Source organism: Diabrotica virgifera, chromosome 4, assembly GCF_917563875.1.
Source record: "Diabrotica virgifera virgifera chromosome 4, PGI_DIABVI_V3a".
NCBI classification, from domain to species: Eukaryota; Metazoa; Arthropoda; class Insecta; order Coleoptera; family Chrysomelidae; genus Diabrotica; species Diabrotica virgifera.
In genome coordinates this window covers 116076000-116089266 of record NC_065446.1, presented here as the reverse complement: position 1 = coordinate 116089266, position 13267 = coordinate 116076000, and the positions used below count along the sequence as shown (strand labels likewise).

At 34.0% G+C, this 13267-nt stretch overlaps 1 protein-coding gene across 1 annotated transcript in view; it reads left to right on the top strand.

The window, feature by feature from the left end:
* The window catches only part of LOC126883112 (endoplasmic reticulum metallopeptidase 1-like), a 131122-nt gene that overhangs the window by 26913 nt on the left and 90942 nt on the right, over nt 1–13267 (top strand). Inside the window, exon 2 of the mRNA XM_050648359.1 lies at nt 8240–8777. Within this exon, the coding sequence (XP_050504316.1) occupies nt 8240–8777 (538 nt within the window). The remainder of the gene's footprint in view (nt 1–8239; nt 8778–13267) is intronic.

Genomic DNA, 13267 nt, shown 5'->3' with positions numbered 1-13267 from the left:
ATACAGAGTGTTTTATTACAAATATTCTAAAATGATTTTAGCCCATTGTTAAAGCACATTTTAATCTTTTTTGTTCAAACTTGACACAGTTTACACATGTTAGGATACTTTGACTCGTCTTAAAAGATAGTTTTCCGCTGTTACCAGAGGCGAGCTGTAGGGATATATACTTCATTTTCGCCCCCTTTCCCCCTCACAATCTACGCCACTGTCGTAATAATAATTTCAGCATGTTTTTTTGATTCCTTGTTACTTTTTACATAAATATCCTTTTGTCTCATTGCGAAAAGTAAGTAGTTTTCAAGTTATTTGCGTTTAAAGATAATGGATTTCATAAGCCTATGTATTTTAAACTACATTCAATAAGATGATGTGTTTAAATTACATAATCTTATCCATTACATTAAAACGCAAATAACTGGAAAACTACTTACTCTACAGCATTGAGACAAAAGGATGATATTTACGTAAATAGTAACGAAGAATCAAAAAACATGCTGAAATGATTATTACGACAGTGGCGTAAATTGAAAGGGGGAAAGGGGCGAAAAGGAAGTATATATCCCTACAGCACGCCTCTGGTAACAGCGGAAAACTTTAACACTAGTTAAAGTATCCTAACATGTGTAAACCGTGTGTCAAGTTTGAACAAAGAATATTAAAAGGTGCTTTAACAATGGGCTAAAATAATTTTAGAACATTTGTAATAAAACACTCTGTATCTCGGTAAGGAAGAATATTTTATTTAAGTGTTTTGGGTTAAATCTTCGTATTTTGTGCTAAGGTCTCACCAGTTACGATATGGACAATTCTTAATGAAACACCCTGTATAAGTACTGATAACTTTATGTAAAGAGTACGTAACTTTTTATTCCACACAATTAGAAAAGTCAATACTTCAATTGTATTTGAATGTAATTATCGGGATATCCAATTACAAAAAAAGATGACTTACATATTGTTTAATCTCAAATATTCAATTTTTATATCCGATATTAAACAATAGTTATATCACCCTGTACATAATATTAAAGCAATTTGTTATTGTATAATTACAGATGCGGCCTGCTAATTTAGTTAATTATTACAAATCATAAACAATAATTTCGGCTATGGCACATTAATAGTGATGACTTAATATAATTTCTTTGTTCTTCAATATTTTGTAATTATATTCGTCGCGTGGGGTTAACCTAGAAAGATACTGCCACCGAAAAAAGCGTACATTCAGAATCATTCATTCGAATCATTTCAAACAGTCAACATGTGATTTTAGATCATTCCTTCGATTCACTTCACAGAGACAACATGTAGTCTCGTAACGATTATCAGTTTATCATTCTTATAAGTAAGACAGTAAGACTACGTAGATTAGTAGATTTGTAAAGCTCCCGGGTTTGAGTGTCTTTTATAAATAAAGTTTCATCTTTAATTTGGTGTTTCATTATCGGCGATCGAAGAGTTTGAGCTAATCCGATTTTATTCACAGATTAATGAAGTCCGCAATTTCACTGTTTTTTGGTACTAAGCACATATGCTTCTATACGTGCCATATTAGAATTATCCGTTGTTGACGATCACCATTGTGAAGGCTTCTCAATCTTTTGCAACATGGAATTAATTGTCGTGCATTTGATGTATGCCCCAGATAAGAAAATATCCGGTGTTTAACAGTCTTGAGCAATTCTCTATCTTGATTGACCCTCCTTAGTACTTCTTCATCAGTTTTTCTTGCTGTCCAAGGTATCTTCAGAATCCTTGTATGAATCCACATTTCCAATTCTGTTCATGCTTGATACTTTTAGTGTCCACACTTCTGCACCATACACAAGTACAGACCAAATATAGCACTTAACCATTCTTTGTTCAAGTTCTTTTAAACTGAGATTGCAAAGAAATGTCTTCATTTTCATAAAAGTGGTTTTAGTCATTACTATTATGTGCTTTATTTCTGTCTGGATCTAGTTGATCCGTTATGACAGTTCCCAAATATGAAATTTTATGAACTTTTTCAACTTGGACTCCATTTAATGGAAGCTCTGCATCTGGATGTGGGTTACGACTAGACTAAAAATTTGGTTTTGTTTGAGTCTATTTTAATCCAAATTTCCTCTTTTACTTCGTGAATACGATAAAGCAGAATTTGGAGACCTTCAACATTTTCTGAGAGAATTATTACTGTATTGTCTTAGTACGTTCTTTAACGGTAAAATATTGCAAAACCTCTAAATTTTAAAGAACCGCTTGGATTGACATGAAATTTGGCATACACATAGCTAACAAGTCAAAGAAAAAAAGTGATATTGTGCCAATGTGTGCTTTTGCCCTGGGGGTGGTTTTCACCCCACTTTGGGGGTGAAAAAATATACGACCAACGTAAGTCCGGAAATGGATAAACTCACTAATTGTAAGTAACTTTTGTTCTATAGAGTTTTTTCATTAAGTCAATATTTTTCCAGTTATTTGCCAGTGAATATGTTCATTTTTCAACAAAATAACCACGCTTTTAAACAGTTTTTCGCAAATAACTCAAAAAGTAAGTATTTTGTCGAAAAAAACATTCTTAGCAAAAATATAGCCTGTAAAAAATTTAAAAAAATGTATATATCACGTAAAGTATATGTAAAGGTGTATATATCACGTCTCTATACCTAGTAGAAGCAGAGTTATATATAGCTAATGAAAAATAGGTTTATATTCGTCAAATTCCAATTGGAATACTTTAACGTGAAATAACCAAAAATGAAGCACATTTCGGGGAAAACTCTTCTTCTTCTTCTTCTTCTTCTTCTTCTTCTTCTTCTTCTTCTTGTAATAGGACTATGTCCTGTTTCTTCTGTTACAGTCTTTGCTGCGATCCGGAGCTCCAACTCTCGTACCATCGTTTTTTGGGTCTTCCTATGGGTCGCTTGGTGTTGGGCTTCTGTGTTTTCGCCCAATGCGCCATACGTTCAGGGTCCATCCGATCTACGTGGTCCCTCCACATGCGTCGTCGCGCTCTTGTCCATCTCACTACGTCCTGAACGCCTAGCTCTCTCAATGTGTCTTCGTTTCGTACTCTATCTCTGAGTGTGATACCTCTTATGGATCTTAGGGGATCTTATGGATCTTATGGATCTTACTCTATGGGGAAAACTCATTACAACTTATTTAAAGTGTTTAAAAAAAAAATTCATTTTTTTATAAAAAAAATTTTTAGCATCAAAAGTAAACAAGTTACGCTCAAAATAAAGTTAATCCCTTTTTTTTTGGTAAAAAAATCGGGAAAATCACCTCCTAATTAGTATCTCAAATGAACTAATCGTTACGACTTCACAAGTTTCTTGACTCGTGTATGTATTGTTTATATGATCTGTAAGTTTCATCGGTTCAAAGTCCTTATTTTTGAAAGGGCTGTAGTTAAAAGGGGTTGAACGAGTCACTGATCACGAATGTATGCAAATTTAGAAACACCAAATCTTAATCAATTTTTTTCTTACAGAAAAACAAAAGAATACAGAATATTCAGAAAAGCAATGCTGACTTTTTTTTTTGTTTTTTGAGATTTTTGGTATCTCTAACAATTTTTAAGTTATTTTGAAAAAAAGCATATTTTTCAAAATTAAAATTTTTGAAAATTTTACTTTGAAACCAAATTTTTTCAAAAATAAGCACTTTAAATCGATGAAACTTACAGATCATATAAACACAACATAAGCAAAATAAGTTGTGGAGCGGTAACGACTAATGTCATTTAAGTTGCTAATTAGGGGGTCGTCTTACCGATTTTTTTTGCCAAAACAAAGGGGACCAACTTTATTTTGAGCGTAACTTGCTTAAATTTGATGCTAGAAACTTTTTATAAAAACAGAAATAAAGCTTTTTTTAAACACTTTAAAAAAGTTATAATGGGTTTTCCCCAAAAAGTGCTTAATTTTTTGAATATTTTAAGTCGAAATATTCTATTTGAAATTTGGCGAATATGAACCTATTTTTCATTGGCTATAACTCAGGTTCTACGAGGTCCAGGGACCTCACGCGTACACCATTTTTTTTACTCTTTTACATGCTATATTTTTGCTAAGAACGTTTTTTTTCGGCAAAATACTTACTTTTTGAGTTATTTTCGAAAAACCGTCTAAAAATGTGGTTATTTTGTTGAAGAATGAACATATTCACTCGAAAATAACTCGACAAGTGTTGACTTGGCGAAAAAGCTCTATAGAACAAAAGTTACTTAAAATTAGTCAGTTTATCCATTTCCTGACATATTTTGGACATATATTTTTTCATCCCCAAGAGGGGTAAAAGTTACCCGAAGGGCAAAAGCACAAATCGGCACAATATCACTTTTTTTCTTTGACATGTAAGCTATGCGTAACCCAAATTTCATGTCAATTCAAGCGGTTCTTTAAAAATTAGAGCAAAAACCGTGAAAGAATGTACTATCTGCGTATCTAATTACATTAAGTAGTTCCCCGTTGAATTTTATTCCATATGGCTGTCCCTCAAGTGTCTTTTTAAATGGTCCGAGTAAACGTTGAACAATGTTGTGGACAAAATGAAACCTTGTCGGATTCCTCCTTGTATGCAGATTTCGCCGGTGTAGTTATCTCAAATTTTTAGGATAGCAGTTTGATTCCAGCATACATTTTTAATGACACGAATATCTTTGCCATTTATTCTTATATTTTTTAGCATCTGCATTTGTTTTACATGCTGTATTTTATCGAATGCCCTTTCAAAGTCCACGAAGCATGCGAATACATCTTTTCTTTGATCGCGGCATTTTTGTAATAGGATATTTAGCGCAAAAAGTGCCTCCCTGGTTCCCATAGCATTTCTAAAACGAAATTGGGTATCTTCGAAATCTTCTTTGCATTTGCGTCTAGTTCTGTTGTGAACTATTCTTAGAAATATCTTAAGAGTGTGATTTATTAGGGTAATTAATGGATATTCTGAGCATTTTTTAGCATTGTGTTTTAAGATATTGCGACAAAGATGGACTTGATTGAACCAGTCTGTGGTAATCACTTCAGAATATATTGCATTAAAAAGCTTTAATACTACATCTAGTATGGATGGTATAACTAGAGCCAAACCCAGACATCCAAATGAAAGTTATCCTCCAACACCAAATTGATCTATATGGTCCACATAATGTTCAGAAAAACACCATTTTGAGCGTCGGGTTTGGGGGGGGGGGGGAGAAATCGGTATATTCGTAGTTTTTTAAATTTTTCATCAATATTTCTAAAACTATGCGCTTTAACATGAACAACCTTCTATACAAAAATGTTCCACATTCAATTTGAAATACAAAAAGTCCTATGCATAATGCTTCTAAAATGAACGGTTCCAAAGTTACGGAGGTAGTATAGTATAATATAATTGGTGCAAAAAAAGGACTAACCCAAACATCCAAAGTAAAAGTTTTCCTCCAACACCAAATTGTTCTATATGGTCCACATATTGTTCACTAAAAAGTTACACTTAACTTTTTACTGAACAATATGTGGACGATATAGAACAATTTGGTGTTGAAGGAAAACTTTTACTTTGGATGTCTGGGTTAGGCCTTTTTTTGGACCAATTATACTATACTACTTTCGTAACTTTGAAACCGTTCATTTTAGAAGGATTATGCATCGGACCTTTTTTATTTCAAATTTAATGTAAAATATTTTTGAATAGAAGGTTGTTCATGCTAAACCGCATAGTTTTAGAAATATTGACGAAAAACGTAAAAAACTACGAATTTACCGATTTCTCCCCACTTTCCCCCCAAACCCGACGCTCAAAATGGTGTGACATTTTTCTGAACATTATTGGACCATATAGAACAATTTGGTGTTCGAGGATAACTTTCACTTTGGATGTCTGGGTTATGCTATCTTTTGGATCAATTGTATCATACTAATCTATGTTATATTCATCTATTAGCTTCAGCAACTTAGTTGGTGTATCGTCTGGACCACATGCTTTCCTAATTTTAGCATTTTTTATGGCGTGTTTTACATCTGATTTCATAATTTTTAGGCCGTCAGTATACAATTTTGGTATAATTTATTAAAATTATTTATGTCATCTTCAAACAACTCTGATATATACAGTTGCCATTATTTTCTTATTTCGTTCTCATTTACAATAATTTTGTTGTTATTATCAACTAGTACAGAAGGTACCTACCCGTTTTTTAAATGTTGGTTCTTTTTTTTACTTTTTTGTGTACATTCAATAATTCGTGCCTAGATAGTACATCCTCCATTTCGTCTCACCTTTCTCTCATCCATATTCTTTGGCTAATTTGATCTACTTTTAATTCTTCTCTGTAGACGTTTATAAGTCTATAAGTTCTGTTTCATTCGATATTATAAGTCGACGTCGTTCCATCAATTTCAAGATGTCGTCTGTCGTCCATTTATTTTTCTTGATTTATTTTACTACAATTCATAACTAACAGAAACTACTCAAAGGACCCCGCACAAACCTTATGGAAAATAGGTCCCAGTGGGTTTCGTTCATACTTTGGGAAAATACTCTTTGAAGCATCCTGATAAAAAGTTCTCATGGGCACAACTCAATCGTATGAAGGATTTTCAAGATATAGAGGTCCAAACTCGGAAAATTATAAGAGTTACGGGGTATTCCAATTCCGTGAGTTACTGGTTATTTGGCAACATGTAGAAGTTTGGATCAAGGAAAAGTACTAGTAGTCTAGGATTTTTTCCTGGGTATCCAATGGCGACCTTTACTTTGACTTTGACCTTGACCTTCAACGGACGTCATCTTCTAGAGTTTCGAGGGTTTTAGGCATTAAATTGATATAAACAGATTACTCATGGGTTTTTGGGATCGCAAAACACGAATATTCCATCAGAATTGCCCTCCGGATGACGTGGTGGCCAGGGCCACTGCCGGAGACGTCATCTTTTAGAGTTTCGATGGTTTTAGGCATTTAATTGATGCAAATGAATTACTGGAGGGTTTTTTGAGGTCGCTAAACACGAAAATGCCACCAGAACCGAGTCCCGGAGCAACTGGTTTCCAAGGCCAATGAAAGGGGCTCCTGGAGTTTCGAGGGTCTGTGGTACTACATTGATGCAAACGGATTAATTATAGGTTTACGGCACAATGTGATTCGTGGGTCGGATCTGATAGTGTATGCATGTTCAGCAACCCCAAAAACCTAATAGTAATCCATTTGATTCTTCCGAAACTCCAGAAGATAACCTGTCTTAGGCACCAGGTGCTCCTGTGTCTGTGCTGATCACGTATTCGTGTTCAGCAACCCCAAAAACCTATAACTAATCCGTTTGCATTAATGTAGTACCAAAGACCCTCGAAACTCCAGGAACACCTTTCATTGACGGAAATCAGGTGCTCCGGGAGTCGGTTCTGATGGCATATTCGTTTATAGCGACCTCGAAAAACCCTCAAGTAATTCATTTGCATCAATTAAATGCCAAAAACCATCGAAACTCTAGAAGATGACGTCCCTTGCAGAGGCCCTGGCCACCACGTCATCCGGAGGGCCATTCTGATGGCATATTCGTGTTTAGCGATCCCAAAAACCCATGAGTAACCCGTTTATATCAATTGAATGCCGAAACCCCTCGAAACTCTAGAAGATGACGTCCGTTGAAGGTCAAGGTCAAAGTAAAAGTTGCCATTGGATAGCCAGGAAAAAATCATAGACTACTAGTACTTTTCTTTGATCCAAACTTCTACATGTTGCCAAATAACCAGTAACTCACGGAATTGGAATACCCCGTAAATATGATAATTTTCCGAGTTTGGGCCTCTATATCTTGAAAATCCTTCATACGATTGAGTTGTGCCCATGAGAACTTTTTATCAGGATGCTTCAAAGGGTATTTTCCCAAAGTATGAACGAAATCCACTGGGACCTATTTTCCATAAGGTTTGTGCGGGGTCCTTTGATACTATTTGGAAACAAATAAAAACTTGTGCCTTGTGGGATCGGTACTGACCTGAAGTACCCACGCAGACGTTTGGATTCAATAAGTGTCTCTTTGTAAAGACAATGAAGTCGACCTTACTAAGCAACAAGACATTTACTCAACACACACACTACACATTACTCCCCTCAGTTAGTGACAGTAATTACATGGTTAAAGGTTCTAAACCAAGGCCAGAAAACAAAAAAACGTGTGCCTTGTTCGTGAATATCGAATCGATAAGCCTTTTGTAAAGTATTGTTTTAAGAAATTTGTATTTACTTTTGTCCTTGTTTCAGAACACGCTTTTAAGAAACAGATTCAACGAAAAAGCACCGGCTAGAATCTTCACAGACAACAAATATGAAAAGTCAAAATTCCATCGTCCTATGCCCTACGTCCACTTCTTAGGCCTCCTATGTCTAATTCTTATAGTATTTTCATTAGTGATATTCATCGAAAAACAACTACCAGTAGCGTTAAAAATAGAAGACGAACACAAACACCCAGACACTTTCATAGCGGAAAGAGCGTACAACGTGTTAAAAAATTTAACAAAAATCGGTCCTCGGATTGCGGGCAGCTACGAAAACGAGGTTCTGGCAGTCGACGTGTTAAAGCATGAAATTGACAGTATCATACGGGATGCCAACGAAAACCATGTGATAGAATTAGACATTCAGAAGGCGTCAGGTGCTTTTAACTTGGAGTTTCTCGATGGAATGACTAATGTATACCAGGACGTACAAAATGTTGTTGTTAAGATCGGATCTAGGATTAATTCACCACATAGTTTGCTTGTTAACTGCCATTTTGATTCTGTAGTCGACAGTCCAGGTAAGTTATTTTATATTATATGTACAAGTGTACAAGTCGACAAAAATATTTGAAACCGCCAAGGTCAGACCGATCGAAATCGGTTACGCGACGTTGTCAGATCAATCGGGTTTCAAAAGTTTTTCGGTTTTTATTTGTTACCTGTTTTACACTAAAATTTCCTTCTGCTTCCTCCTGAGAAAATTTTAAAACATTATGTATAATTTCACGGGATTGTGCACTTATGCCCGATTTCACCAACGATACCTAAACAGTTGCCTTATTAAGTAACTCTTATCGAAAGAAACTTCCTAAGTAGTGATGTAAAATTCCCGGGAATTTATTCTCGAGGGAATATTCCCAAAATTCATATCTTTCCGGGAATTTTTGGGAATTTATAATTTACACCGAAACTGATATACAAATAGTTATGTATTACATTAAATTGAAACTTATTGTTGGATTCATATTCTAATATGATGAAAATTAGGCAGAAAATAATTCAACAACTTCTGAAGTTTAAAAATACAAATGAAATTAGTGAAAAAACTTATACAGAAATAACAATTACTGATATAAATAAACGAATACGCCTATAAGTAGTGACAAAAAATATCACAGTATATTCACTCTCACTGTCATTTCAGTGGAGTAGCGTGAGTGTCGGCTGCCCGGGTCGGAAGACAATTTTACCGCCCTCTTATTTAGGTATTTTAATTTAATGTATACTATATATTACATACATTAATTATAGAGAACTTTTCGGCGAGAACAGTCATCATTATTTTGCATTATACAGGTTAGATTTTAAATAAAAAAGTTTATCTAAGTTTTACAATCACGTTTATTAATACAAAAATTCTTTTACTTTAACCAATTAGATACATTGATATAACTCAGGTACCTATCGCTTAGATTAGGTACACCTTAACGATCGACAAGATTAAATAAAATCAATTTCTAATTAGAACTAGATCTATACTATAATGTAATATTTTTATTTTTATTGAAAAGTAATATGAGTATTTGTTAGAATTAAAAACAAAACTTCCGTCTTCAATTAAAAATTTATACGTCTACTTTTTTTAAGAGCAAAGTCTTTTATTGCACCGTCAATGTCTATCGCATCACACACCTCTTGCTCAATAGACAAAATAGCCAAATTACATAGTTATTCTTAGAGTAGTCATTGTCGATCTTAAATAATTTTTAATCAATTTCAATTTTGAAAAACTTCTCTCACAGCTGGCATTGCTTAGAGCAACTGTAAAAAATATTCGGAACATTATTAAAATATTGGGCAGAGTCTCTTCCAGCTTGGATTTAACAATAAATTTAAATAATTCAAGTGAGTCTGCATTAATCAATTTATTTTCGTTGCCTGTAACAGCAACGAAAGTCCGCAGTCGAAGTTTTCCAGCTTGAAATCCTGCTCGTCAATTTCGTCAGATGCGTAGTCTAGATTACATTCAGTGTTGTCTGGATCTAATAATATAGCTGGCGTTAGATAAGCAATCTTATCTGTTAAATTCTGTAGCTGTTGAAAACGCCCACGAATTTCTGCAATAACTCTATCTAACGAAGAAAACAGCTTTCGTCTCAACTCATTTTCACAAGACAAGTTAGCATCTCTAGTTCCGTCATCAAAAATATGCTTTCTTGTTATGCGCCTCCGAGGTTTTATGGAAATTCCAAGTTCTTCACACTTCACACATATTTTTTGCATAACCTACAGCGCCTTTTGCCCATTCCTCTCTTTTTTCTGTCAATATCATCTGCAAAGCATTTACTTTCTAAGCGCACAATCTTATGTCAAGTCCCCTTGTTTGTAAATATTTTTTGTGCATCATTCACTTCATGTAGCAGCGGTTGCCACAGGCCCAAAAAACAAAGAAAGGAAAATGACTGCATCGAAACTAGTAAAGCACCTGCATCTGTCCTAGTGTTTAAGTTTTCACCTGCCTGTCAGTTTTTCCAAAGTGACGAGAATGTCTTTGTAATGATGCCATGTCACATTTAGGCATCGCCTCTTGCACTTCATCGCGTGTCTTGAACCCTTTTTAAGCTTATGCCTGTAGCTGCTATCGGAACTTCCCAACGATATGTCGATGAGGAAAAAAAAGAATAGCAATGTTTTAAAGTGCCAAAAAAGTTACTGAATCCACCTGAACTGAGGCAGCGTTTAAACAAACTAGGTTTAACGAATGATTTGAGCAAGGTACGATTTCAGCTCCTGAATAGCCATAACAGCAGCATTATCATATGCTTGGCCTCTACAGTTGCTTATATCTAGGCCATCAGCTTGAATCTTGTCCAAAATCATCTTTGAAATTCCTTCAGCAGTTTTGTTTTTAGTTTCAAAGAAATCTATAAAAGATTCCATTACTTTTGCCTCCTGATTTTCAATTACTACGTACCTTAATACCTGACTTTGTTTGATCTTTATGAGAAAGATCTGGAGGGCTGTCGAATATAATTGAACAATACTTAGCCTTTTTTATTTGTACGATGATATATTGGCGAACATTATTTCCCAAAATGACAATAAATTCATTCTGTATGTTCACGAAGTACAGGATCCTATTTTGCAATGAAATTAACCAATTCTAAAAAGTTTTCTCTATTGTACTGGTGTCGTTTTCTATATGTCCACGTAAAGACAAATTTTGTTTGGCAAGGAATCTTATAATATCAAACATTCTGATAGAAATTTCCTGCCATTTCTTTATTTCTTTTGCTACGATGTCTTGCTCTTTTTTGTCAATAGTCTGTCCTTCTCGAAGTCTGCTCTCCAACTTTTTCCATTTGCAATAATTTTGGATGTGTAGTGCACTTGATTCGTGATTTGAAACCTTAGGATTTAATTTCCACCAAGTATTAAATCCATCAGGTGAGCAAAATTTAGATCCATTCGGTGTATTTACGTTTAGTACGTTCTATAACGGTAAAATATTGCAAAAAACCGCTTGGATTGACATGAAATTTGGCATACATATAGCTAACAAGTAAAAGAAAAAAAGTGATATTGTGCCGATGTGTACTTTTGCCCTAGAGGTGAGTTTCACCTCCTTTTGGGGGTGAAAAATATATGTTCGAAATAAGTCCGGAAATGGATAAATTGTCTAATTCTAAGCAACTTTTGTTCTATAAAGTTTTTTCACCAAGTCAATACTTTTTGAGTTATTTGCGAGTGAATATGTTAATTTTTCTACAAAATAACCACGTTTTCAGACGGTTTTTCCTTTTCAAAGCTTCAAAATAATTTGGTCGATTCTTGATAACTCGAGATCTTCTTTCTGTTTCTTCTTCAAAATCAGATGATGACTCAAACCGATCCAGATTTTCGATAAATTGTAGTGCTTCCATATTATGAATATGTAGTACCAAAGCAGAACTTATTAATATAAAAGAATACAAAATTACAACTAATATAATATTACAGTATAACAATAGAAATATTAAGGTAAGAAGCAAATCATTGACAAACGTCACAAGTACATAGGTCAAAACTGTAAAAACATAACCTCACTTTCAACGATAAGTAATACCTAAAAAGTTTAGGGAGATCGCAAAACGTATCCTACGATACGGTAATGCTTAAGCGGTTTAGACAATAGGAATGTTCACTAATTTTTAAATATAGTTAAATTCAATAGATTATATAGTGTGTATATAAAAACGTAGCAATCATAAAACTGTTTAAAAATGTATATTTTTTAAGACAAATGAATTTATAATGTTGATTTTCTTGGAGGCTAGAAAAACGGCTCCTTGCGGCGAGGCTACCGCGTGTGACGTCAGCAGTCGTATCGGCTTTGATGGACGACTAGTTTTGTATACTTATTTACGAAGTGTATTTGAATGTGTGCAGTTCTTTACTTATTTAATTGTTAAAAATGAAGCCAAATAAGTGGTGTTTTGTTCCTGGGTGTTTAAATACCTCTAAAAACAATTCTGACAAGATTTTTATTACATTTTCAACCAATTTAAAACGTAAAAATAAATGGTTTGTTACAGCTAAAAGGGATATCAAGGAATTATCAGTAAAACGAAGTTTTTCTGTTGTAAAGATCACTTTATTGTAAGGTATGGATATTTTCCTAAATAAATGAGTTTTTAAATTATTGATTTTTACCCAATTCTATATGTTTTAGATTTAAGTTATTTAGTTTAGCTTTCTTATAAAAAAATAAATTATAAAAATTCTTAATACAGTCGAAAACTTCGAATTTTGGACTTCTAAATAGTATCTGTAAGAGAACAAAATAAAATGACTTGAACTACATAACGTCAAACAGGTAAAGAATAACACTGTGGAAATGGCGCGCGCTGGAGTATACGACTAGTGACGTCAGAAGCGTTTTCGAGCATTTAAAATAATGCTAGATTTCTAATGAAGTTTTTTTATAGACAGGCTTTTTTAATTTTCTTAATATTTTAGACAATTATTCCTAGGGTGTTTCTTAATCGTTTTACATGTTTAAAATGACTATCTAATTTTTTGTGAACAT